Below are 27,746 nucleotides of genomic sequence, written 5' to 3'. Positions count from 1 at the left end.
TTTTTCAAAATCTTTTTGGTGGGGTAAATGTCTCATTTATATTTCAGCAACAAAACATAACTCAGAAGATAATTAGCTAGCTCGGTTACTTTAACAGTTAACTCGGTCATTCTACCTATCTGGTGGTTAGCATCTTTACCACAGAAGTGGAGACGAATGTCATTTGACACGACATCTAGTGAATGTGTTAATCAACGGTGTTGGAGAACTGGTGTGTCCTCCGATGCAGGCGTAAACATGTGCGGTTGACTGTGTCCTATTGTGAAGATTTGAGACCACAAACATGGCCGATATGGTCCGTGTTGTTTGCGCTGACGCGGTAGAGTTGAGCCAGAGAGCATGCGCACTAGTCAGTGTCTCCGCCAGACGCTCGGCCGTGTGTTGGTGAAGCGTGAACACACCTCTCTTAATGCCAGGAGGAGACAAATTAAAGACGATGTTCTCGGGGGTTTAAGTGGGGCAAACACCTTTTGCGGCCCCTGCATCGACTTGAATATTCATCAGTGAGACTATCTTTACATGTATTTCCTAAAGGGGAGCTTTAAAAACACCAAAATACATGTTTTAGCACCGCCTGATGCAAGTGTTTGACTGGTGTTTTTATTACAGTCGATGGGGTCAAAGTGGCCGATGAGGTCAAGTGGTCGTCGGGCATACTGGAGCTGCAGATCTGCTGTTGGTAGTGGTGGACGTCAGTGCGTGCTGTCTCTGAGACAGAAGCTTTCAAGCTGCCATCGCAGGGTCTCCTTCAAAACCTTCAAGGCACTGCTGAGAAAATTAATGTCTTTAAAAGAACGGTAAAATATAAAAATAAAAACCCATACGTGGTGGTTAATTTTCTCATTTGAGATGAAATATTGCACAGTGGTTGGTTAATTTACCTTCTCGCATTTTGTAGTTTTGCTTGGGATACTTTGTCGTACGGTTTTAATGGCTCAGAGAGGATTTCATTATTAGAAACGGCCTTATGGTGAGGTACCACATGCTGTAGTACTGCATTTAACCACAAGAGGGACACGGAAGCTTGTTAAACGTTTGACATTTAACTGATATTTGTCAGAACAGTGAATAGAATTTTGTGCTACAATATTGTGCGACAGCACAATATTAAATCGTTTGCAAGTCCAGAAGTTGTATTGTGTCTAAGATATTATTGAAGACCATATTAGAAAAGAATTGACATACTTGTATTTGATTGGTCGGTAGGCAACCATAAGTCACATTATTGAAAGAGTCACTTTTCGGGTCCGTGCACTACATGCAGCATAGTTTTTCACGGGGATTTCATGACTGAAATTGGATATTCAGATAGTTTCCTTCCGTTTTTATGAAAGTCGTGGCGAATTGTTGTACAACCGTAAGTGTTATTTCTAACGCCTTGAACGGCTACCGCAGTTCGGCTAGGCGGTCGGTATCGCTTCTCGGCCTTTTGGCTAAGATCAAGTGTAGTATCTGTTCTTATCAGTTTAATATCTGATACGTCCCCTACCCGGGGACCATATATTAAATTGATTTTTGGAACAGGGAGATGGAATAGGGGCTTGCTCCGTCCACTCCACGCATCGACCTGGTATTGCAGTACTTCCAGGAACGGTGCACTCCCCTCGGGGACTTTATGGGGTCAAAATTAGATCTTTTTTTTTGAGTTTGTGTGTGCGCTGTGAATGTGTTTCGACTTCCTTTAGCGTTGTGCTGGCCAGATTCTAAAGCTGTTTGAGCAGAGCTAGTGCGTGATAAAATAACGTGTAAATGTCTAGCAGTCATGCAGGCTAAAACTGACACGGGGGGTCTTTGTTACTGGAATTCCTGACATATTTCCGGTAGTGAAACACCAATATGCCTTTAAATGCCACTGCGCGGTTCTTTCTCTTTTGGAAGCGGATTCGTTACTGCTGATCTTTGCCTATCTCGGTCAGATAGCAAACGACAACTCCCATTGCATTAGCCAGCATTCAAATGTTCCCAAGGCAGCGATATGGCAGCAGTCTTCTTACGCTTGGAATGAGTGAACGCAATGTTTGCATGGAAAAACACGGTTCGGTGCTTTAGTAGCGTACGCTTTGTGTTTACTAACGAGCGTTTTACTACTTTTTTTACACGAGCTACAAGAACAGCGTTTGACCTACGCCGGAAGTGACGATATGTTCTCCCGTGGAACCCGTTAATGCATAATAACGGGAAACGGCAAACCATGTTTGCAAATATTCTCAATACTGCACATTGTAGACAGTCGGATGTGTGAAAACATTATATTCGTCTTGCTGCAGTCTTTATTCAGTCTTCATTCGTGTGTCTTCACCGTCCTAGTGCATTAGGAAGCTCCGAGGGACTCCCCGCTAGCGCGCGGGTAGAGGTCATACTTACCTGGCAGGGGAGATACCATGATCACGAAGGTGGTTTTCCCAGGGTGAGGCTTATCCATTGCACTCCGGATGTGCTGACCCCTGCAATTTCCCCAAATGTGGGAAACTCAACTGCATAATTTGTGGTAGTGGGGGACTGCGTTCGCGCTCTCCCCTGATTTACTTGGGTTCAAAAATAGTTGTGTGTGTTTACGTCTTGTTGTGGGTCTCGATGCAGCGGTGCACCCTTGCTGAGTGTGTTTGCTTTGCGTATTAAACCCTTATTTTCTAGAAGCTAGTCTCTTATCTTTTTATTGCTTTAAATCACAAGTGACACAGGAACAAAATGCTTTTCATGCACGTTAGGTTTCTTGTTCACGAAAACAATTTCACACAGTATAACATGTTTACTGTACCCCTCTCATAGGCTGCTGACGCTTGGTTAGCCTTTTGACTAAGATCAGGTCTACGGAAGCTCAAATTGCTGTCACTGCTACAAGATGAGGAGCTTGTCATTGACTATAGGGAGCAATACGGCAAGTGGAGAACAGATGCATGTTCAGACTGCAAAGAAACACTACACAGGAATTTTCACCTGGTCAGTAGGGGGTTTGATTTCAGTAAATACATGTTAAAAATGAAATGGTGTGTGGGGGTGTTGTAGTCACATAAACCAATTCACTTTAATCAATTTGCCGCTAAGACCCCAGTTTACTATCAGCGACCTTACACAACATGACGGTCTTACAATGAAACACGGTTTGTGCTGTCGTAGCAATGGCAGTAAAACATGTATAAAAATGGCATCTCTATTCTTTTTTTATTTTTTTTCTGTTTCTGTCTTGAATACAGAAATGTGTAAATGCCGTTTGTAGTTTTTCATTGGTGCTGTTAATTTATTGTATTAATTTATCTTCAAAACTAGACAAGCCTAGATATATCATATTGGCCATGCCACTTGAATTTAGTGAAGATATAAATGTATATTAATGGATATATGAACATTTTTCTAAAGCATTAAGAATTTTATAAAATGCGTGTTTCTAATGGTTCGAAATATACAGGTTTTAAGAGATTTTTTTCAATTTTAGTTACTGTGACTGAGAATCTTTGTGTTTTGTCATGCTATTTCCATTGGAAGAGAATCTATTATCATGAAAAAAGCATTTTAGGATCGCACAAGGTCTTTTCCATGAATGTTTTCTTGATTTTTGTGAGAAAACAATTAGTCATGAATTTGTTTAGTGAATCGTGTTTTACCGCTCCTTTTTTTGCTTAATATACAGATTTATTCTCTTGATTTTTTTTTTAATTTTGATTATTTTTATACTTTTTTTTTTTTTTTAAGGTTTTCCATTATTCTTGTTGCTCTGTAAGTTTTTTTTTTAAAGGAGAGATTCAAGAGTAAATTGTCCCTTAAACTCCCAACTTGGGCTATATGTTAATTCTTTAATAACTATAGCTCCATTTTGTATAAGAGCAAAAAGCCACTTTTGTAACTGAAATTAGCAGCAAAATTAAATGTAAGCGCTTCTTATTGCTGCATTTTTGACCCCGTTTACCCTGCCCTTTACCTTGTATTGTAGGGGGGAAATAAATTCAGAGCTGTTTTTTACATTTAAGAATTGACACATTTAGTGGCGCTTGATTTTGTTTTAAACATTGTCTGTGGGAGAAAACAGTTGCAATGACGACCGAGGCATAATCTTGGTTATACAGAATTTATCTGCGGTTGGTTGTCATAAACCAAAAATTGAGAAGTTTTTGTTTGTTTGTTTGTTTGTTTTGTTCACATCAAACTGTAAATACTGTGGCATTTTACTGGAATGAGGATAAGTGTGAATCGAATTTCCCATTCGATTGATAAACTGTAATTTCTTTTTAATTTCTAGTCTTAAGCTTGAATCAATTATTTCACATAATGAAAATGTTGGTTACAATTATGATATAGAAGGTGCTGAGTTCTCTTTGAACTACTCTTTCATTTCTAAAGAAAAATCTATTTTTCCTGTTGCAATATATCATTTCTTCTTTTTGTGGTCATTTATTTAAAATCTGCACTGTTTTAGTGAGTTCACACAGAAAGCAAACTGAGCCAGACATGTCTTAAACACTTTGTGAATTTGTGTGGCATTACTATGACCATTAATATTAAATGCTTTTGATAAACATGGAGTGTAACTGACCTATTAAATGAAGGATATGGTGCTTTGCTTTGCTTGTAGTCACCTGGATAAAAATGATTATTTGAAGACACTTGATCAACTCAAATGAGGCATACCTCTCTTTTAAAAAGAACCACGGGAAGCCCAGCCCTATACTGAGTTTGGAAATCAAACTCATCCCTACCTTCCATCATCTTTCCCTGTCAATTTGTAAAATATATGCAGATTCTGGAAGCTAGACGTGCATCAGCATCTGATAATGCTGTGGCTTCTGACTACCTGTTTCACAACACATTTAGAAGCCTTTAAATGTTAAGAACAAGAGGAACCTGAACCCTTTCCCAAAATTCAAGCTGCCAAAATGAATACAAAACAATTTTAAGGACAAAGAAAGAAATGAAGAAGAAAAATATAAATGGCTCAGGGATTCATTTTGAAGCTACGTTTTACCTAGGTTTTGAAGGATGTGTTTTTAGTACTGAGTAAGTTGACTATTTCAGATAGAAAGCCTAAAATAAAATCATGCCCGCAGTTTTAGTCAACCAGGAAGCCTCTAGCTCTCTAATCTCTCACTTGTCTAGGACGTGATGCCAAATCTGCTTGATAATCGCACGTATGAGGAATTAGTCTTTAGAAATGATGCACTTAGTAGTTGCCAAACGTAGAACCGAACTGCAGATCCTCTTGCCGTGACGCGGATTTACTTTGCAGGCCTAAATTTAAGACCCGCTCTGAATCAGACGCACGTATAATGTGAGGTAAGCATTTTTCTTGGAAAATAACATGCTATGTAAATATAGTATATAATAATATTAGGGAAATGGGGAGAAGTGCTGTTCAAAGCAGAATCATCATTTGTGTAACGGTACGTTTTTGTAGAGAGAAACTACTCTCAGTAATAGTGCGCGTCACAAGTTTTTTCACCGTAAGCCTAAAATCGCCCTTTTGAACAAACGCGTTAGAATTGTTTAATTTCTTTCGGAATAAAACAATCTTTTGGCGTGATCTGACTGTTTAAAAGCAGTGCTAAGTTCGAAGTATGGAAATTGCTTTTGCTTGTAACGGCAGTCGATAGGTGCGTGTTTAAAGTAACATTTGCAGCGGTTTACCGAGGCCACAGGCCAATGACTGCTAGACGTTCTTTTGCGTGACTGTTGATGAGACGACAATCAGCTAAAATATCTTGGTCGTTTAATAAACTGCTTGCCACGAATAGAGGCTAGTGGCAGATATGAAAACATTAAACGCAATAGCGCACGTGTCCTTTTGTTTTCTTCCTGAGAAACTGTGCTCTATCTCGGCCTTTTGGTCATATGTGATTTGAAAATGTAGGCCTAGTTTTAAACCAATGTATGGCGTATGTTGCCCAAGTACGTGCGTCTGTATAGACGTTGGCTGCAATATGACATAGTGTATGATGAAAACATTTTGAGATACCAATTAAAGACGAAAGGTAGTCAGCCGCCTAGTCCGCTATTTGGAGACGAGAAATAAGGTCCACGATTATGTTCAGCATATTCAGAAGCTTCCTCCATGAAGCTGGTACTTATGTAAAGCACATAAATAAGGCTCGTCGATCTTTTGTGTTTCTGCTAACTTGTGTCTCACAAGATCGTTGGGCTGGTTTTGAGTTGGCGCCAAGCTAATGCAGAGAAAGATGTGACAGATAGATACAATAAATTCGGTCCAAAGTCTAATAAATAATTTTTGATTGGCTTTGAGGCAGTGGTGGCTCAGTGATTAAGGCATTTGTCTAGCAATCAAAAGGTTGCTGGTTCAACTTGGGCACCTGAGCCGAGACCCTTAACCTAGTAGCTCAAGCTGTACTCGTTTGTAATTATAAGTTGCTTTGGATAAACGCGTTAGCTAAATGTAAATAAACGGGTCGTGTGACGTCATTCACGCCCAATGACTTTCCACGGACAAAGTGACCTAGCTAGAATTTTAAACCAGGAATTACCATAAGGGAAAGTCAACTGTTTTTGTTTTTTGTTTTTCCTCTGCCGATAGTTAACGGCAGACGCGTGAGTGTGAATGGGGGTCTAAGCCCTCCAGGAGCATAGCAAAAATGAAAAGGAACAAGCCATCCATTAACACCCCGCTTACATGTCGAATTGTTTTAATGCAGAAGTCGTTTTTAGTTTGCTTATTTGTTCATCAGTCGTCAGGGGGCCATTGCTGGTCACTAGCATGTCAATTGCACTTCATTTAGGATAATTGTGACAGACATCCAGATCATGTGTTTTCTTTGTCCCCTTTGAATCTGGAGGAATGATGGCACGGTTGAAAAAGATAGAATGAATGAGAAGTACGATTTAAACTAAAGAACACCCAACGAGGCTTTGTGATAAGGTTAGAGTTCACTAAAACTAACAGCACTAGAAAGGGAAGCAACATTTTAGAAATATCTGATACAAATGATGTGAGGCACAACCAATTTAAAAAAGACAGTTTATGTGTTAAACATGTATATTAGGATGGCTGTGGACCAGATCTAGGGCTTCAGTCTGAAAAGACAGGCAAAGTTTGCCTTCACATTCAATCATATTCAATCTATTCTCTTCTTGAAGGACGTACTGCCTTGTTTATATAGTTGGTACTCTAGTATTTCTCCCTGCGTGTGGCTGTCTTTTGCTTTCAAGCCAGCAGAGGTTACTGTGGAGACTAGCAGGTAAAAAAAAATAATAATAAAAATTGGGCAATTTAAATTCTGATTCGAGGGTGTGGTTTCCTCATCAGTACCATTAGCATTAGCATGTCTGCATATAACATAGGTATTGTTTGATGATTTTTCTGCAGAGGTTTGCTATTTGTAATTCCGGTCCCCTACCTGGAGACCATATATTAAATAGATTTTTGGAACAGGGAGATGGAATAGGGGCTTGTTCCATCCACTCCACACACAGACCCAGTATCGCAGCACCTCTGTGAACAGTGTACCTCCCATCATCAAAGATTCTTAGCTCATATTTATATGGCAAGCTTCTTGTTTTAATTCTGTGTGTTGTGTTCACTTTTAAAATTCTTTAGGAGTACAGATGTCATCAGGCCCACTAGCTCTGTGACTGTGAAGCCCGTAGAGCTCCCGCTTTACCTGGACGATGGTGAAGGTAGGGCTGGGTGATGAGGGAGTATGCAGGGAGCTAAGAATTCCTGGTTGTGGGGGAAGAGATGAAGGGAGGATGGCAGAATTGGTCCTGGTCAAGTGTTATTTTAATGTTGTTTTGAAGGGAGCTATTGGCAGGAACGAGGCTGTCCTCTGGGGTCAGAAGTCTGCTGAGAGCAGAGAGGGTGACAGGGGTGTTGATGGGTCATAGAGCAGGGACTCCAACAGAGGTGTGAATGGGGGCAGGTTGGGTGGAGACCTAGTCTCACCGTCTGAGCACACAGTGGTGGGGGTTGTGTCAAACCTGTTGAAACATTAGATTAAGTTCAGATGCAAATGCCTGATCTCCTTGTACTCTACAGACTGTCAAGCTTTTCATCCCATTCAACACATCTGCTGTGTTGTTCGGACCCGTTTTCTATGCTTTTTTTCACGTTGACGTAAAAAATGGTCCAAAACGTTATGCCCTCTCGTTGCACGGTTAACATACTGTTTAAAGTTGGTGAGGACAGGAGAAAAGGAGACATGACTGAAATAAACACAGATCAATAAGAGGGCGTTGGAATGTTTTCTCTGAAGTCCCGCGATGACCGAGTGAAAGATGTCGCTAGCGCTCTTCGACACAGCCCACGGAGGGACGTAAACAACTACAGCAGTGGAGTAGGAGAACTCCCACGCTAGGTACGCTCCCTGTACATCCACTGGTTGTTCAGTAAGGCAGACGGTTCATCCACCTTGTTCGCAAAGTGAAACGTGTAAATCTTTTCATGATTTTATCACTGCATACAGAAGACTGTGTAAGTGAATTTCCCTGTTTCCAGCTTGGTGTTGCTAGGATCACCAAGCATAATGTTTTGCAATTTTGACTTTGGACCATTTCCTCCCCAGGAGAAAGTTTAATATGGACCTGAAATGAGGGGATTGGATCACGTGGTTCTATAGTATTCGTGACTCCACCAATCCAAGTTATGCAAAATCCCACCTACAATCCATTTTTAAATTGAGTTACAGATTTTGCGTACTCAAGAGCAAATGAAATGCTTGCTTATTGAGTATGCCTCAGTGCAGGCCTGGGGACCTAGGCCACATAGTTACAGCGATCGCCTTTGCCGTGTACTGCCGAAGTGTAAAACATTGGAAATCTACTACTTAATCTGGTTTTAAAAATTGGGTAACTATTTCACAGGTTCCTTTTTACATTAAATGTATTGCTCCATGAGTGTCCTTCAACACAGACCCGAGAGGTGAGTGTGTCAGGCAGGAGCAGATTCGAACACAAGTTCATACAAAAAAAAAAAAAAGATAAAATAAAACTTCTTTGTCTTTTATATCACATCTGTGTGAACAGAGAATCTGTTATGAGTTTCCCCCAAGTTATGAAATGCTTCACAAATGTAGGCATGGCATGGCCTATGTCACCGGGGAGGCCAATATGATTATATGTCTAAAGAGGTTTTGAAAATGGTTGCTTTAAAATTGAGCTTGAAGGGGTTGGTTCGCTGTGTTGACCTCACCGTCGTGAAGGGAGGTGTCTACCTGGGAAGAGCTTGAGGTTGCGTACGTTGTGAATTGAGTAGGCAGGGGCCTATGTGAAACTTGGTTCAAGATATTTGGCGTTCTGGGTTGTGACGGGAAATCTCCTTTGTATGCTCTGCCAAAGGTAGAACCATGAAGAAGTCAGTGGTTGAAATGAATTTTTACCACTGTTTCTTCCACTGCTCTGTTACCCACTCCTCCAACCGATGTGCATTCCCCAACATCCAACTCTCTGACTTCTCTGTCTCCTCTCTCTTCAGATGAAATTCTTCAACTCCTGACTTCCTGACTACATGTCCGCTGGATCCAATTCCTTGCGCTCTGTTCTAGACAATCGCAAAAGATCTGCTTCCTTTCGTCTCTGTCATCGTCAACAACTGCTTATCTTCTGGATACGTGCCTACTGCATTCAAAACCGCCAGGGTGGTACCGATTCTCTTGGTGATGTAATATCTGCTCATGGTTTCTCCTACCACTGCTATGCTGATGACGCTCAATTATTTCTTTCTTTTCCAACCTCTGACACGCAGGTCTCCAGACGTATCTCAGCACGCTTGACTGACATCGCGTCATGGATGACAGCCCACCACTTGAAGCTCAACCCCAGTAAAACCGAGCTTCTGTTCATCCCAGGTACTCCCAAGCCTTACCATGAGCTTGCTGTTTCCTTTGAGAACTCCCTGGGCATAACTTTGGACAACCAGTTGTCGTTGTCAACTCATGTTTCTAATCTAACCCGGTCTTGCAGAGTCCTCCTTTGTAACATACCAAGGATTCGACCGTTTCTCTCGCAGGAAGCTTGTGCAGTCTCTTGTGATCTCAAAGCTAGACTACTGCAACTCGCTACTTGCTGATCTTTCTCTAAGAGCCATCAAACCTCTACAATTTGTCCAGAATGCAGCAGCACGACTGGTCTTCAATCTTCCGACGTTCACACGTTACTCCACAGCTGCGCTCCCTTCATTGGCTCCCTGTAGCTGCACGCATCAGATTTAATACCTTGATGCTTGCCTACAAAGCCAAAAATGGACCAGCCTCTTCATACATGAGGTCAACGGTCAAAGCCCGATCCGTACCTCAAGCACGGCTCGGCTTGAAATACCTTGCTTCAGGTCTCATGGACGACAAGCATCGAGACTCTTTTCCGTCCTGGCTCCGAGATGGTGGAATGAACTCCCAACTGCTGTCCAGACAGCAGAGTCCCTTGCAGTCTTCAAACGCGGACTGAAGACCCATCTATTTGCAGAATATCTAAAGGACAACTGACACTGCTCCCATATTGACTGACTAATTTAGTACTTATTGTAGGGTATGGTTTATGTTGTTTAACAAACTCTGGCACGTATTGTTTATAGCACCTATCATTGTTTAAAATAGACCTTATGTATTTTGTACTTCTAGGTGTCAGCATTCGTCCCTGTATTTCTACAGTATTCTAGTTCATTGGCATGTTTGATTCTAACCTACTGTACTGTACTAGGATGTATTCTATGAGTAAATGACAAAGCACTTTTGTAAGCCGCTCTGGATAAGAGCGTCTGCTAAATGCCGTAAATGTACTTCATGGAGGACAGCTTCAAAACCCGTGTGAAGTTCGATCCTGGTTTTTCATCTCTCTTACTCCGTGCCTCGGCAGCTGTTACAACCGTGTGTGACTCGGCGGCTCACAGCCTGTAAGTATGCTTTACTGTTTGTGTTTTAGGATGTTTGAAGCAAACAAGGTGTGTGCTAGCTACAACGAGTGTTCCGGTGTCGAATTGTTGGCTGTAGCTAACCCGTAGACCCATTGCTCGAGATCGGGTAACGAGCCCAATTAATCTTAGCGTGTTGGAATGGTTTTGTTAATCGGCTGCAGGTTCAATTTTAGATTACGTTGCGCGGAAATATGGCGATATGGGTTTTTTTTTTTTACATCACTAAATGTTAAATAATGTTCACGTGAATGTGGATTTATATTTACATCGGTGCAATTGGTTTTATGATTACATGCTGTAGCTAGCTGGCTAATTAATGTCGCAGTCCCAGTTCACTGTTGCGGGACGGCGAAGAGCTTCGAAACCAGCATAAACTTAATGAATTCTAAGATGGAAGATTTTCTAAAACTAATGATTTCGCGAGTGCTGCTTGAAAATGTATTGCGCTTAAAAACAAAACAAAACAAAACATGGCAATACACAAGAGTTCGCCTGCAGATAAATCTGACAAATTATCAGTTGAAATCTTTAATCATTAACTCGGCATAATTCATTCTTGTTAAACAGCTGGATTTTACGTCGTTTTCGAGCGCAGACTGAAGGACAGGCGAGACGTGTAGGGGCGGAATCGTTCTGTGGGTTCAGCGAGCAGAACGTGGACGAGCTGACCAATCAGAGCAGGCAGTACCCGCACAGTACAGGTAAGTTACCGTCATCTGTTGCTGGTGCTTGTTTTCGTGTTTTTTTCCGTTCACTTTGTGGAGGTGGGAGGGGGGAGGGGGGCAATGCGCAAAACAATAGACCTCTGCTGCGCTGTAGCCAGATAAGATGTAGCGTACGCGTGTGACGCTGTTTGGTGAAACTGGTGTTGTCGTCGATATATTTACTGGATGATTTGATCGCTAATACATTTGGACATCATGGAAAGGAAGAGGTTTACTTTAGATGAAGTAAACGTGGAGTTGTTTGCGTGCACATATGAGCTGGAAGCGGAGCGTGACGGTTCAGTAGCTTCGAACATGGACTACGATGTTTCCATTACAAATGTTTCCCGCTGGGAAATGGCTCGGCTTTCGTAAGTCTAAATGAATGTTTGTACATAAGAGAATGCGTACTATTTATTTACAGTATTTACAATGTGTTCTCCCCGGTATAACTTTTTATCCTATTAGCAGTGAAGCTACTATCGTGTATCCTTTTAGCAATGAAACTAATATTGTTTTTACTACGTTGTCAAACATCGTTGTGATGTTTTTGCGAAACAAATCTTGGATGTATGGTGGCTGACGGCTTTTTGTGCAATCGGAGAGGTCCGGGGGCACTTTGGAGATGTCTATGACACCTAGCGGAAAATCCTTTTTTTTTTTTTTAAATTTAGATGAGCTCACATGGAAGCTAAATAACGAGGAGGGGGAGGGGGGGCGTGGGCGGGGGCGCCGGGATTTGAATGACTGTCTTGGCCCAAGTGTCTAGTTCAATTTGAATGACGAATGATCATTGTGCTATATGTATAGTTTCAGATAGCTAGTGTTATAGTGTAGAAGTATAAATCGCTTAAATTGGAGGTGCACACAGAGGTTAAACTGGTCGGTGTTGCTTTTTATAAATGTGATATGTTGATGTGAGGGGATATGCACAGAACACGATTGCACCCACCCCCAAATTATGTGAAGACTAGCACTTAAGCTTTCAAGTGCTAGTGGAGCGGTAGTTTTGTACGAGAGAAACTTGTTAACCTAGCAAACGTTCATGTGCTAGTTTTGTAAAGGGAAGAACTCGTTAATGGGTGTTGTAGTTTATTAGCTTGCTAGTATATATCGGTTTTGGCCCGTTTCCCCCAGTGTTTGGAAGTCATACACTCTCTTAAAAATGATGGTTATTCAAGTATTCCTTTTATCTGGAACATGGCCGTACGCTAGGTTGACAAGTTCCTCCTGGAACCAGACTACCGCCGCACTTGCACTTGTTATTACGTACTGTATACACTTCGGTGATAAAAAACCCAACAATGTCACATGAAGCTGATGGTGCGGTCTGAAAGTGTGGTGCTGCAGGTCTAGAGGTTTCTAATTTCTAGATGTTTAATTTACAATGAGTGTCTGAGCCGTTCACTTATATGGGAATAGGCGGGGTTCGGTTATCCCGCATCCAGCCAATAGAGGGCGCCAGAGACACGGTGGCTTCGCTGTCGTCCAGCCCACGTGTGTGTGTACTGTCTATGGTCTAACCACGAGAGGGATACGGAAGCGCATTTAAACCTTTGATGCCGCTGATATTTATTATTTTATCAGTGAACAGACTTTCGTGCTTCAGTGGTGTTAAGTCGAAATCCAGAACAGGTATTTGGTGTCTAAACTATTAATAAAGGAGAGGTGGGTAGAGGAAGAAGCGAGAGTGAAGACTAACAAGAGAGTTACCTGTTTACTTTTTTTTTTTTTAAACCTGATGCATAGCTATTTAAACTTGGCACAATACTATAAAGTGTGTTTTGGTCGACAGCAAGAAGCAGAAGAAAACTGAAGATTTTTTTTTTAAAATTCGCCCATTTCACATTAACATTTGAAAAACAGCAGGTGGGACAGAAACACATCTATAAAGACACTGAAAAAGTCCAAATCTTTGCAAAGGCTGCAGGCACTAACCATCTTTCAAGCTGGGGAATTAAGAAGGACTGAACACTAACTGAAGAGAGAGCACTGAAAGAGTACTGCCAGACTCCACACCATACGGTGAGTTCCAATGTATGAGAATCCTGATGAAGTACAGATTGCCACCTCAAATGGAATGTGAGGTATTCACAATAGCAGACATTAAAATACATTTTTAAGCCATTTTAAAAGACAAGATGGCAATTAAGTTATGATCTGAAATTGGAAAGAACAAATTACAAATATTAAAAGAATACAAATTACAAACAAACATTAGACACCTGTGTGTGTGTGTAATTTATAAATCTCAGCTGCCTCAAAAGTCATACTGCATCTTTCAACTGATTTCCAATTATGAAAAAGGATTGAAGAATAATGCTGCACTTGCCTTTGGTACTATAACAAAAATAAGATAAAAATCAGTACTATTGTAATAATATATAGTCCTGTAAGGAATAACTGCAGTATTGATAACCAGGCAGAATTTGGCTCTGAAGATCAAAGCATGCAGACAAACTACTACTCTCTCATTGGGCTTCTCTCCAGACAAGTGAAAACATATTGAGGATTAAAAAAACAAAACATACTGTATAGTTTTCTAATAAATAAAGAGAACAGCAATGGCGGATAGAAATTGGTTGGGCAGGTTATTAACATTAAGTACAGTATTCCTTGAAATCACTTCCCACAACATACCTTATGAAAAAGAATGTACTAGATAAAACAACCTCTGCCACAATGTATGAAAGCAATGGAGTAATGCTATGAAGTCAGCTTGCCAGTGGCTACATTTTCCTTCATTTGCACCAGTTTTCCTGCCTATGGTGGCCAATGCTAGTTGGAGGCTTCTCTTGGTTTGAGACAATATGACAAAACATATTATACACTTGTCAATAGCTTGCTTAAGCTTCTTAGACCCAAAATGCTCATGGCATGTAAATAAGACTCACTTGCCTGTACAGGGTACTAGGTATGAAGGTATTCAGCATATTTTACTGAGGGGTTTTTTTTGCATTACTTTTGCACGTTTTGACAATGACTGCACATTTTGCATAAACGTTTACTGGTCATTTTATTTTGACGTAACGCATGTCCCATAATTCACAATACCAGGAGGTAGACAAAAGGAGAAAAACACTCCATAACAGTCATCAACTCCCTCTCATCAGGTCACCATGAGTATGAATGGCACTATGGAGAAGGGAGATCATCACCAAATGCTGGACCTGTTTGAGGAGCTCCCAGCCCATAACCACAGCCATCACCATCAACACACACATCTTGATCACAGCAGCTCAATGGTCTGCACAGCCCCAGCTGGTCAGCGGATCAGGGGTGGTGGTGCCTCCCCCTTATTCTGCAGCAGATGTTGGAGGCGGTGAGGCACCGTTAGAGCTAAGAGGGTCTCTGGACTGCTGGGCCTGCTCAGTGTTGGTAACAGCACAGAATCTGTTGATAGCCACCATCAATGCCTGTTTGGCTGGCTTGGTGCTTGGACTGATACTCACTCCTGCCATCATCATGGTGGTGTTTGGATTTCTTTGCCACTCCACAGTAAGTGTAAAAAAATCAAGACATTGTGTGGGATTACCACAGAAAAATTAAACCATAATGTGTTTAGTGGTTTAGAATCCAGAGGGAGTTTCATTAACCCTTTATGTCCAAAATATGAGATGTCAAAATTTATTTTAACTAGAGGTACTTGTTATAGAGCTTTGTTGCTGCAGTTCAGAAAAAGAAAACCTAAAGCCATCTTGACTGCAGTAAGGCTTATCAGCTCACCTCCTGCTTCGTCAAACATTCTGTTTACTCAAACTCCCCTCTCTTCTCCATCTTCACTCCTTCACAAAAAATACCTCTGCTGGAATGTGGCAGAGTGCAAGCGCCTCCCGAGCAATTTCGTCCAGCTACAAACCATTTAAGAACACAGTATTACACCAGCAGGGTTTACTTACAGGACCGGTGCACCCCCATCCTAAGTGCATAAAGAATGCGCTTTGTTTAATGGACACTTAGATTAATTGTTTTACTTTGTCTAATTTGTCAGCCTAAGCTTTGTTGCTTTTTAACAATGCCTTATTTGTTAATAGTTTAGTGCACAGCCAGCCCACCAAGCATGCTTCTGTAATAGAGTGTGTGTGTAGTAACACAGCAGACATTCTAAGCCCCACATATCTTTCTTGTCTGTCTTCACTTCAGAAACACATTCCTCCAGGGAAACCTCATTTCATTCCTTTTCCCTCCCCTTTCATCCCATCCATTTTGCTGAACCCCCACCGTCAAATCACATCAGACCCTGTGAAGCAACACAGTCACAGGTGTACGTACTAACAGCAACAAAACATGAGCAAAATCACTATATTCATAGCATATGTTGTACAGTTTGGATAAAAGGGTGTTCACATTTATGCATCAGTCTAGGGGTGTAAATATCTGCTTATCTGTTCTTCACTTACCTGACCAACATATCTTTCCTCTCCAAGGTGCAGCCACATGGTTCATCTCATTACTGCTCTGAGTTGCTGAATGACGGTGGCTGTGTGGCCCTGTTAGTTGTAGGCTTTCTACTCATCACACCACTGCTGGTTCTGGCCCTGGCTGCGTACTGCAGACTGGCCCGCCACCTCCAACTCAGCCTCTGCTTCATCCCTTACAGCCGCGCCATCTACAAAAACCTGCCTGCCACACACCACCACGCACTGCCAGCAGACTGCTGTGGACAGCAGGCAGGAAAAGGAGGAGGAACGGGGAAGGTGTGGGTGTAAGGGCAAGGTGGGAGTGTGGGGTAAGGTGTAGATGTAAGTGGAAAGGTGGGGTTCTTGACCATGAGTCACCAGTGTGTAGGCAATTTAGTCGTGTTTTTGCTTTCGCAATTAAAAAAAAAATATATAGACATATTTTATGAAATATATAGACATATATATATAGACATATTTTCTGGAATTTGTTCACTTGTACACAACTGCCCTGCCAAGTAAATATTTGATAAAACCAAACATTTAAAAATGAACAACTTTGTGTTTGTGTATGTATACATACACAAATGGTGTATGTATACATACACAATGGTAAAGTATAAAGAGTGATTTACTAAAAGGCAAAATGTGTGAGAATGTAAATAAAGTCATTTAAAACCTAAATTGGGATATTTTAAAAAGCCAGAGTTTTCTGAATGAAAACCTTGTGGCTTTGTAATGACCTCACTGTTTAGCAGCCTCAGTTGTTCTTTTAAAAACTGAAGCAAAGAATAACAAGGATGCAATGTATTCGACAGCTCATGTGACCCTACATCAAGTATATAAGCAGATATCCAACCCTAGAGATTTTGCAGCCATTTTTAACTTTACGTCTTTACTGAAATCACGCCCCCCCCATCCACATTTCCCAGATGGAAATTCCTGTGTAGTGTTTCTTTGCAGTCAGAACATGCATCTGTTCCGTCTAACTATCTTGTTTTTTTAAAAAGGTCATCCAAATGTGCACGTGGGTCAGTGTTGAAGGGTCTGCCACTTGCCGTATTGCTCTCTATAGTCAATGACAAGCTCCTCATCTTGTAGCAGTGACAGCAGAACAGATGGAGCTTCCGTAGACCTGATCTTAGTCAAAAGGCTAACCAAGCGTCAGCAGCCTATGAGAGGGGTACAGTAAACATGTTATACTGTGTGAAATTGTTTTCGTGAACAAGAAACCTAACGTGCATGAAAAGCATTTTGTTCCTGTGTCACTTGTGATTTAAAGCAATAAAAAGATAAGAGACTAACTTCTAGAAAATAAGGGTTTAATACGCAAAGCAAACACACTCAGCAAGGGTGCACCGCTGCATCGAGACCCACAACAAGACGTAAACACACACAACTATTTTTGAACCCAAGTAAATCAGGGGAGAGCGCGAACGCAGTCCCCCACTACCAGAAATTATGCAGTCGAGATTCCCACATTTGGGGAATTCGCAGGGGTCAGCACAACCGGAGTGCAATGGCTGAGCCTCGCCCTGGGTGAACCACCTTCTTGATCATGGTATCTCCCCTGCCAGGTAAGTATGAATTTCTCGTCCACACGGCGAACACATGATCAAAAGACTTAGTATTCACTCAGATGGTAGGATCCCCGCTCAATACGCAACTAAACACAATCTAAAAGCAAACTGAATACATACCTACAGAAGAACGACGTATTGTTTGAAAAGAACATTTATGGGCTGTTATCTCGTCGATTTAAACGAAACGGAGAAGAGGCTTCCCATGATGCACTGCTTCCGAATACGTAATGAGCCATGAGGACGCGTGGACGTTGTTTCTATTTTCGTGTGTGGAGCAAACTCTTCACGTGAGCGAAATTCACAACGGGCGAACATGCTGGACTAACGTATTGCTGCGCCGTATAGAGAAATGGTGCTTTCGCTAGCTTGGTAATTCAAAATCCACACAGAATTGTTGAGAAAATTACCAAGCATTGAAAGGAACAGAAACGCGCGTCGTGCCATTGACGACTTTCGTTTTAGCGAGATGAGCAAAACTCTCGTCATTTGTCCTCCAGAGCGTTGTCTGCTACAGGGTGGTATCTGTTCGCAATCAACGGCCGAAAAAAGAGGCGAGATCACTCAAGATTTTATACTGGGCACACTACGCTGCGCTACGCTTTTAAAGGGAACATTTCTCTTCATATACTGCAACGGGCGATCACTAAACAATACACACGGAGCTTATCCCTCCACAGAAACGTCTAGCCGACACACAGAAGATTCTTCCAAAGAGAAGAGACTGCCCTGAACAGGATGCGCGCGGGCGCGCGCAAACACACACAATAGAAAAACGTAAAAAAAAAATAATAATAATAATAAATAATTAAAAAGTTTAAAAAAAAGGCAAACAACTGTTTTCTTATTTTCCCACAGAGCAAAGGAGGTGCACCGTTCCCGGAGGTACTGCAATACCGGGTCGATGCGTGGAGTGGACGGAGCAAGCCCCTATTCCATCTCCCTGTTCCAAAAATCAATTTAATATATGGTCCCCGGGTAGGGGACGTATCAGATATTAAACTGATAAGAACAGATACTACACTTGATCTTAGCCAAAAGGCCGAGAAGCGATACCAGCCGCCCACCAAACCCAGGGTAGCCATTCAAGGCATCGAGAATGACCCTTACGGCGATAAAACTACGCATCACGGATTTTCACAAAAACACTAGGAACCTATACTACTATTCAGGTTCCATTACGAATTGCCCGAGAAACGTCGTGCTACACGTAGTCCGGGGACCTGAAAACTCAAGTCTTTCATTACATTAAATATGGTTGCTCGCCGACCAATCAAATACAAGTAGTCTAGATCAAGTCTTGCCTCTGCTACCTCTCCTTTATTAATAGTTTAGACACCAAATACCTGTTCTGGATTTCGACTTAACACCACTGAAGCACGAAAGTCTGTTCACTGATAAAATAATAAATATCAGCGGCATCAAAGGTTTAAATGCGCTTCCGTATCCCTCTCGTGGTTAGACCATAGACAGTACACACACACGTGGGCTGGACGACAGCGAAGCCACCGTGTCTCTGGCGCCCTCTATTGGCTGGATGCGGGATAACCGAACCCCGCCTATTCCCATATAAGTGAACGGCTCAGACACTCATTGTAAATTAAACATCTAGAAATTAGAAACCTCTAGACCTGCAGCACCACACTTTCAGACCGCACCATCAGCTTCATGTGACATTGTTGGGTTTTTTATCACCGAAGTGTATACAGTACGTAATAACAAGTGCAAGTGCGGCGGTAGTCTGGTTCCAGGAGGAACTTGTCAACCTAGCGTACGGCCATGTTCCAGATAAAAGGAATACTTGAATAACCATCATTTTTAAGAGAGTGTATGACTTCCAAACACTGGGGGAAACGGGCCAAAACCGATATATACTAGCAAGCTAATAAACTACAACACCCATTAACGAGTTCTTCCCTTTACAAAACTAGCACATGAACGTTTGCTAGGTTAACAAGTTTCTCTCGTACAAAACTACCGCTCCACTAGCACTTGAAAGCTTAAGTGCTAGTCTTCACATAATTTGGGGGTGGGTGCAATCGTGTTCTGTGCATATCCCCTCACATCAACATATCACATTTATAAAAAGCAACACCGACCAGTTTAACCTCTGTGTGCACCTCCAATTTAAGCGATTTATACTTCTACACTATAACACTAGCTATCTGAAACTATACATATAGCACAATGATCATTCGTCATTCAAATTGAACTAGACACTTGGGCCAAGACAGTCATTCAAATCCAGGCGCCCCCGCCCTCGCCCCCCCTCCCCCTCCTCGTTATTTAGCTTCCATGTGAGCTCATCTAAATTTAAAAAAAAAAAAAAAGGATTTTCCGCTAGGTGTCATAGACATCTCCAAAGTGCCCCCGGACCTCTCCGATTGCACAAAAAGCCGTCAGCCACCATACATCCAAGATTTGTTTCGCAAAAACATCACAACGATGTTTGACAACGTAGTAAAAACAATATTAGTTTCATTGCTAAAAGGATACACGATAGTAGCTTCACTGCTAATAGGATAAAAAGTTATACCGGGGAGAACACATTGTAAATACTGTAAATAAATAGTACGCATTCTCTTATGTACAAACATTCATTTAGACTTACGAAAGCCGAGCCATTTCCCAGCGGGAAACATTTGTAATGGAAACATCGTAGTCCATGTTCGAAGCTACTGAACCGTCACGCTCCGCTTCCAGCTCATATGTGCACGCAAACAACTCCACGTTTACTTCATCTAAAGTAAACCTCTTCCTTTCCATGATGTCCAAATGTATTAGCGATCAAATCATCCAGTAAATATATCGACGACAACACCAGTTTCACCAAACAGCTTCACACGCGTACGCTACATCTTATCTGGCTACAGCGCAGCAGAGGTCTATTGTTTTGCGCATTGCCCCCCTCCCCCCTCCCCCCTCCCACCTCCACAAAGTGAACGGAAAAAAACACGAAAACAAGCACCAGCAACAGATGACGGTAACTTACCTGTACTGTGCGGGTACTGCCTGCTCTGATTGGTCAGCTCGTCCACGTTCTGCTCGCTGAACCCACAGAACGATTCCGCCCCTACACGTCTCGCCTGTCCTTCAGTCTGCGCTCGAAAACGACGTAAAATCCAGCTGTTTAACAAGAATGAATTATGCCGAGTTAATGATTAAAGATTTCAACTGATAATTTGTCAGATTTATCTGCAGGCGAACTCTTGTGTATTGCCATGTTTTGTTTTGTTTTGTTTTTAAGCGCAATACATTTTCAAGCAGCACTCGCGAAATCATTAGTTTTAGAAAATCTTCCATCTTAGAATTCATTAAGTTTATGCTGGTTTCGAAGCTCTTCGCCGTCCCGCAACAGTGAACTGGGACTGCGACATTAATTAGCCAGCTAGCTACAGCATGTAATCATAAAACCAATTGCACCGATGTAAATATAAATCCACATTCACGTGAACATTATTTAACATTTAGTGATGTAAAAAAAAAAAACCCATATCGCCATATTTCCGCGCAACGTAATCTAAAATTGAACCTGCAGCCGATTAACAAAACCATTCCAACACGCTAAGATTAATTGGGCTCGTTACCCGATCTCGAGCAATGGGTCTACGGGTTAGCTACAGCCAACAATTCGACACCGGAACACTCGTTGTAGCTAGCACACACCTTGTTTGCTTCAAACATCCTAAAACACAAACAGTAAAGCATACTTACAGACTGTGAGCCGCCGAGTCACACACGGTTGTAACAGCTGCCGAGGCACGGAGTAAGAGAGATGAAAAACCAGGATCGAACTTCACACGGGTTTTGAAGCTGTCCTCCTTGAAGTACATTTACGGCATTTAGCAGACGCTCTTATCCAGAGCGGCTTACAAAAGTGCTTTGTCATTTACTCATAGAATACATCCTAGTACAGTACAGTAGGTTAGAATCAAACATGCCAATGAACTAGAATACTGTAGAAATACAGGGACGAATGCTGACACCTAGAAGTACAAAATACATAAGGTCTATTTTAAACAATGATAGGTGCTATAAACAATACGTGCCAGAGTTTGTTAAACAACATAAACCATACCCTACAATAAGTACTAAATTAGTCAGTCAATATGGGAGCAGTGTCAGTTGTCCTTTAGATATTCTGCAAATAGATGGGTCTTCAGTCCGCGTTTGAAGACTGCAAGGGACTCTGCTGTCTGGACAGCAGTTGGGAGTTCATTCCACCATCTCGGAGCCAGGACGGAAAAGAGTCTCGATGCTTGTCGTCCATGAGACCTGAAGCAAGGTATTTCAAGCCGAGCCGTGCTTGAGGTACGGATCGGGCTTTGACCGTTGACCTCATGTATGAAGAGGCTGGTCCATTTTTGGCTTTGTAGGCAAGCATCAAGGTATTAAATCTGATGCGTGCAGCTACAGGGAGCCAATGAAGGGAGCGCAGCTGTGGAGTAACGTGTGAACGTCGGAAGATTGAAGACCAGTCGTGCTGCTGCATTCTGGACAAATTGTAGAGGTTTGATGGCTCTTAGAGAAAGATCAGCAAGTAGCGAGTTGCAGTAGTCTAGCTTTGAGATCACAAGAGACTGCACAAGCTTCCTGCGAGAGAAACGGTCGAATCCTTGGTATGTTACAAAGGAGGACTCTGCAAGACCGGGTTAGATTAGAAACATGAGTTGACAACGACAACTGGTTGTCCAAAGTTATGCCCAGGGAGTTCTCAAAGGAAACAGCAAGCTCATGGTAAGGCTTGGGAGTACCTGGGATGAACAGAAGCTCGGTTTTACTGGGGTTGAGCTTCAAGTGGTGGGCTGTCATCCATGACGCGATGTCAGTCAAGCGTGCTGAGATACGTCTGGAGACCTGCGTGTCAGAGGTTGGAAAAGAAAGAAATAATTGAGCGTCATCAGCATAGCAGTGGTAGGAGAAACCATGAGCAGATATTACATCACCAAGAGAATCGGTACCACCCTGGCGGTTTTGAATGCAGTAGGCACGTATCCAGAAGATAAGCAGTTGTTGACGATGACAGAGACGAAAGGAAGCAGATCTTTTGCGATTGTCTAGAACAGAGCGCAAGGAATTGGATCCAGCGGACATGTAGTCAGGAAGTCAGGAGTTGAAGAATTTCATCTGAAGAGAGAGGAGACAGAGAAGTCAGAGAGTTGGATGTTGGGGAATGCACATCGGTTGGAGGAGTGGGTAACAGAGCAGTGGAAGAAACAGTGGTAAAAATTCATTTCAACCACTGACTTCTTCATGGTTCTACCTTTGGCAGAGCATACAAAGGAGATTTCCCGTCACAACCCAGAACGCCAAATATCTTGAACCAAGTTTCACATAGGCCCCTGCCTACTCAATTCACAACGTACGCAACCTCAAGCTCTTCCCAGGTAGACACCTCCCTTCACGACGGTGAGGTCAACACAGCGAACCAACCCCTTCAAGCTCAATTTTAAAGCAACCATTTTCAAAACCTCTTTAGACATATAATCATATTGGCCTCCCCGGTGACATAGGCCATGCCATGCCTACATTTGTGAAGCATTTCATAACTTGGGGGAAACTCATAACAGATTCTCTGTTCACACAGATGTGATATAAAAGACAAAGAAGTTTTATTTTATCTTTTTTTTTTTTTGTATGAACTTGTGTTCGAATCTGCTCCTGCCTGACACACTCACCTCTCGGGTCTGTGTTGAAGGACACTCATGGAGCAATACATTTAATGTAAAAAGGAACCTGTGAAATAGTTACCCAATTTTTAAAACCAGATTAAGTAGTAGATTTCCAATGTTTTACACTTCGGCAGTACACGGCAAAGGCGATCGCTGTAACTATGTGGCCTAGGTCCCCAGGCCTGCACTGAGGCATACTCAATAAGCAAGCATTTCATTTGCTCTTGAGTACGCAAAATCTGTAACTCAATTTAAAAATGGATTGTAGGTGGGATTTTGCATAACTTGGATTGGTGGAGTCACGAATACTATAGAACCACGTGATCCAATCCCCTCATTTCAGGTCCATATTAAACTTTCTCCTGGGGAGGAAATGGTCCAAAGTCAAAATTGCAAAACATTATGCTTGGTGATCCTAGCAACACCAAGCTGGAAACAGGGAAATTCACTTACACAGTCTTCTGTATGCAGTGATAAAATCATGAAAAGATTTACACGTTTCACTTTGCGAACAAGGTGGATGAACCGTCTGCCTTACTGAACAACCAGTGGATGTACAGGGAGCGTACCTAGCGTGGGAGTTCTCCTACTCCACTGCTGTAGTTGTTTACGTCCCTCCGTGGGCTGTGTCGAAGAGCGCTAGCGACATCTTTCACTCGGTCATCGCGGGACTTCAGAGAAAACATTCCAACGCCCTCTTATTGATCTGTGTTTATTTCAGTCATGTCTCCTTTTCTCCTGTCCTCACCAACTTTAAACAGTATGTTAACCGTGCAACGAGAGGGCATAACGTTTTGGACCATTTTTTACGTCAACGTGAAAAAAAGCATAGAAAACGGGTCCGAACAACACAGCAGATGTGTTGAATGGGATGAAAAGCTTGACAGTCTGTAGAGTACAAGGAGATCAGGCATTTGCATCTGAACTTAATCTAATGTTTCAACAGGTTTGACACAACCCCCACCACTGTGTGCTCAGACGGTGAGACTAGGTCTCCACCCAACCTGCCCCCATTCACACCTCTGTTGGAGTCCCTGCTCTATGACCCATCAACACCCCTGTCACCCTCTCTGCTCTCAGCAGACTTCTGACCCCAGAGGACAGCCTCGTTCCTGCCAATAGCTCCCTTCAAAACAACATTAAAATAACACTTGACCAGGACCAATTCTGCCATCCTCCCTTCATCTCTTCCCCCACAACCAGGAATTCTTAGCTCCCTGCATACTCCCTCATCACCCAGCCCTACCTTCACCATCGTCCAGGTAAAGCGGGAGCTCTACGGGCTTCACAGTCACAGAGCTAGTGGGCCTGATGACATCTGTACTCCTAAAGAATTTTAAAAGTGAACACAACACACAGAATTAAAACAAGAAGCTTGCCATATAAATATGAGCTAAGAATCTTTGATGATGGGAGGTACACTGTTCACAGAGGTGCTGCGATACTGGGTCTGTGTGTGGAGTGGATGGAACAAGCCCCTATTCCATCTCCCTGTTCCAAAAATCTATTTAATATATGGTCTCCAGGTAGGGGACCGGAATTACAAATAGCAAACCTCTGCAGAAAAATCATCAAACAATACCTATGTTATATGCAGACATGCTAATGCTAATGGTACTGATGAGGAAACCACACCCTCGAATCAGAATTTAAATTGCCCAATTTTTATTATTATTTTTTTTTACCTGCTAGTCTCCACAGTAACCTCTGCTGGCTTGAAAGCAAAAGACAGCCACACGCAGGGAGAAATACTAGAGTACCAACTATATAAACAAGGCAGTACGTCCTTCAAGAAGAGAATAGATTGAATATGATTGAATGTGAAGGCAAACTTTGCCTGTCTTTTCAGACTGAAGCCCTAGATCTGGTCCACAGCCATCCTAATATACATGTTTAACACATAAACTGTCTTTTTTAAATTGGTTGTGCCTCACATCATTTGTATCAGATATTTCTAAAATGTTGCTTCCCTTTCTAGTGCTGTTAGTTTTAGTGAACTCTAACCTTATCACAAAGCCTCGTTGGGTGTTCTTTAGTTTAAATCGTACTTCTCATTCATTCTATCTTTTTCAACCGTGCCATCATTCCTCCAGATTCAAAGGGGACAAAGAAAACACATGATCTGGATGTCTGTCACAATTATCCTAAATGAAGTGCAATTGACATGCTAGTGACCAGCAATGGCCCCCTGACGACTGATGAACAAATAAGCAAACTAAAAACGACTTCTGCATTAAAACAATTCGACATGTAAGCGGGGTGTTAATGGATGGCTTGTTCCTTTTCATTTTTGCTATGCTCCTGGAGGGCTTAGACCCCCATTCACACTCACGCGTCTGCCGTTAACTATCGGCAGAGGAAAAACAAAAAACAAAAACAGTTGACTTTCCCTTATGGTAATTCCTGGTTTAAAATTCTAGCTAGGTCACTTTGTCCGTGGAAAGTCATTGGGCGTGAATGACGTCACACGACCCGTTTATTTACATTTAGCTAACGCGTTTATCCAAAGCAACTTATAATTACAAACGAGTACAGCTTGAGCTACTAGGTTAAGGGTCTCGGCTCAGGTGCCCAAGTTGAACCAGCAACCTTTTGATTGCTAGACAAATGCCTTAATCACTGAGCCACCACTGCCTCAAAGCCAATCAAAAATTATTTATTAGACTTTGGACCGAATTTATTGTATCTATCTGTCACATCTTTCTCTGCATTAGCTTGGCGCCAACTCAAAACCAGCCCAACGATCTTGTGAGACACAAGTTAGCAGAAACACAAAAGATCGACGAGCCTTATTTATGTGCTTTACATAAGTACCAGCTTCATGGAGGAAGCTTCTGAATATGCTGAACATAATCGTGGACCTTATTTCTCGTCTCCAAATAGCGGACTAGGCGGCTGACTACCTTTCGTCTTTAATTGGTATCTCAAAATGTTTTCATCATACACTATGTCATATTGCAGCCAACGTCTATACAGACGCACGTACTTGGGCAACATACGCCATACATTGGTTTAAAACTAGGCCTACATTTTCAAATCACATATGACCAAAAGGCCGAGATAGAGCACAGTTTCTCAGGAAGAAAACAAAAGGACACGTGCGCTATTGCGTTTAATGTTTTCATATCTGCCACTAGCCTCTATTCGTGGCAAGCAGTTTATTAAACGACCAAGATATTTTAGCTGATTGTCGTCTCATCAACAGTCACGCAAAAGAACGTCTAGCAGTCATTGGCCTGTGGCCTCGGTAAACCGCTGCAAATGTTACTTTAAACACGCACCTATCGACTGCCGTTACAAGCAAAAGCAATTTCCATACTTCGAACTTAGCACTGCTTTTAAACAGTCAGATCACGCCAAAAGATTGTTTTATTCCGAAAGAAATTAAACAATTCTAACGCGTTTGTTCAAAAGGGCGATTTTAGGCTTACGGTGAAAAAACTTGTGACGCGCACTATTACTGAGAGTAGTTTCTCTCTACAAAACGTACCGTTACACAAATGATGATTCTGCTTTGAACAGCACTTCTCCCCATTTCCCTAATATTATTATATACTATATTTACATAGCATGTTATTTTCCAAGAAAAATGCTTACCTCACATTATACGTGCGTCTGATTCAGAGCGGGTCTTAAATTTAGGCCTGCAAAGTAAATCCGCGTCACGGCAAGAGGATCTGCAGTTCGGTTCTACGTTTGGCAACTACTAAGTGCATCATTTCTAAAGACTAATTCCTCATACGTGCGATTATCAAGCAGATTTGGCATCACGTCCTAGACAAGTGAGAGATTAGAGAGCTAGAGGCTTCCTGGTTGACTAAAACTGCGGGCATGATTTTATTTTAGGCTTTCTATCTGAAATAGTCAACTTACTCAGTACTAAAAACACATCCTTCAAAACCTAGGTAAAACGTAGCTTCAAAATGAATCCCTGAGCCATTTATATTTTTCTTCTTCATTTCTTTCTTTGTCCTTAAAATTGTTTTGTATTCATTTTGGCAGCTTGAATTTTGGGAAAGGGTTCAGGTTCCTCTTGTTCTTAACATTTAAAGGCTTCTAAATGTGTTGTGAAACAGGTAGTCAGAAGCCACAGCATTATCAGATGCTGATGCACGTCTAGCTTCCAGAATCTGCATATATTTTACAAATTGACAGGGAAAGATGATGGAAGGTAGGGATGAGTTTGATTTCCAAACTCAGTATAGGGCTGGGCTTCCCGTGGTTCTTTTTAAAAGAGAGGTATGCCTCATTTGAGTTGATCAAGTGTCTTCAAATAATCATTTTTATCCAGGTGACTACAAGCAAAGCAAAGCACCATATCCTTCATTTAATAGGTCAGTTACACTCCATGTTTATCAAAAGCATTTAATATTAATGGTCATAGTAATGCCACACAAATTCACAAAGTGTTTAAGACATGTCTGGCTCAGTTTGCTTTCTGTGTGAACTCACTAAAACAGTGCAGATTTTAAATAAATGACCACAAAAAGAAGAAATGATATATTGCAACAGGAAAAATAGATTTTTCTTTAGAAATGAAAGAGTAG

General features: G+C 41.9%; 1 protein-coding gene, 2 long non-coding RNA genes, 4 other non-coding genes and 2 pseudogenes across 9 annotated transcripts; 5 read left to right on the top strand and 4 right to left on the bottom strand.

Annotated features, from left to right (window-relative positions):
* Positions 1–1,413: 1,413 nt before the first annotated feature.
* On the top strand, positions 1,414–1,604 carry LOC118242599. Its single transcript, XR_004776925.1, has one exon. It is a non-coding gene; the product is annotated as a U2 spliceosomal RNA (small nuclear RNA).
* Positions 1,605–2,356: 752 nt separating this feature from the next.
* On the top strand, positions 2,357–2,520 carry LOC118242603. The gene has a single exon (XR_004776926.1). It is a non-coding gene; the product is annotated as a U1 spliceosomal RNA (small nuclear RNA).
* Positions 2,521–4,658: 2,138 nt separating this feature from the next.
* LOC118242501 lies at positions 4,659–9,720 on the top strand. 2 transcript variants are annotated; one of them, XR_004776877.1, is made up of 5 exons: positions 4,659–5,265; positions 7,538–7,617; positions 8,193–8,294; positions 9,410–9,572; positions 9,680–9,720. It is a non-coding gene; the product is annotated as an uncharacterized LOC118242501 (long non-coding RNA). The 2 variants fall into 2 exon arrangements; XR_004776876.1 differs by lacking the exon at positions 9,680–9,720 and having other exon boundaries at positions 9,410–9,605.
* LOC118242601 lies at positions 7,334–7,452 on the top strand (annotated as a pseudogene).
* A 1,000-nt stretch (positions 9,721–10,720) lies between the features above and the next one.
* Positions 10,721–16,388, top strand: LOC118242585 (transmembrane protein 88-like). The gene is given in 6 exon segments (XM_035534411.1): positions 10,721–10,822; positions 11,411–11,544; positions 13,343–13,572; positions 14,661–14,812; positions 14,814–15,045; positions 15,975–16,388. Coding segments are annotated over 3 exon segments (660 nt in total). The 5' UTR covers positions 10,721–10,822; positions 11,411–11,544; positions 13,343–13,572; positions 14,661–14,666; the 3' UTR covers positions 16,257–16,388.
* A 980-nt stretch (positions 16,389–17,368) lies between these two features.
* Positions 17,369–17,532, bottom strand: LOC118242598. The gene has a single exon (XR_004776924.1). It is a non-coding gene; the product is annotated as a U1 spliceosomal RNA (small nuclear RNA).
* Positions 17,533–18,390: 858 nt separating this feature from the next.
* On the bottom strand, positions 18,391–18,581 carry LOC118242604. The gene has a single exon (XR_004776928.1). It is a non-coding gene; the product is annotated as a U2 spliceosomal RNA (small nuclear RNA).
* A 3,764-nt stretch (positions 18,582–22,345) lies between these two features.
* On the bottom strand, positions 22,346–27,403 carry LOC113585092. 2 transcript variants are annotated; one of them, XR_004776878.1, is made up of 5 exons: positions 26,797–27,403; positions 24,446–24,525; positions 23,769–23,870; positions 22,492–22,654; positions 22,346–22,384 (listed from the first exon to the last, which is right to left on the bottom strand). It is a non-coding gene; the product is annotated as an uncharacterized LOC113585092 (long non-coding RNA). The 2 variants fall into 2 exon arrangements; XR_003411468.2 differs by lacking the exon at positions 22,346–22,384 and having other exon boundaries at positions 22,463–22,654.
* LOC118242600 lies at positions 24,611–24,729 on the bottom strand (annotated as a pseudogene).
* Positions 27,404–27,746: the final 343 nt, after the last annotated feature.

This window comes from Electrophorus electricus, chromosome 15, assembly GCF_013358815.1.
Source record: "Electrophorus electricus isolate fEleEle1 chromosome 15, fEleEle1.pri, whole genome shotgun sequence".
NCBI classification, from domain to species: domain Eukaryota; kingdom Metazoa; phylum Chordata; class Actinopteri; order Gymnotiformes; family Gymnotidae; genus Electrophorus; species Electrophorus electricus.
This window is presented reverse-complemented; position numbering and strand designations above follow the sequence as displayed.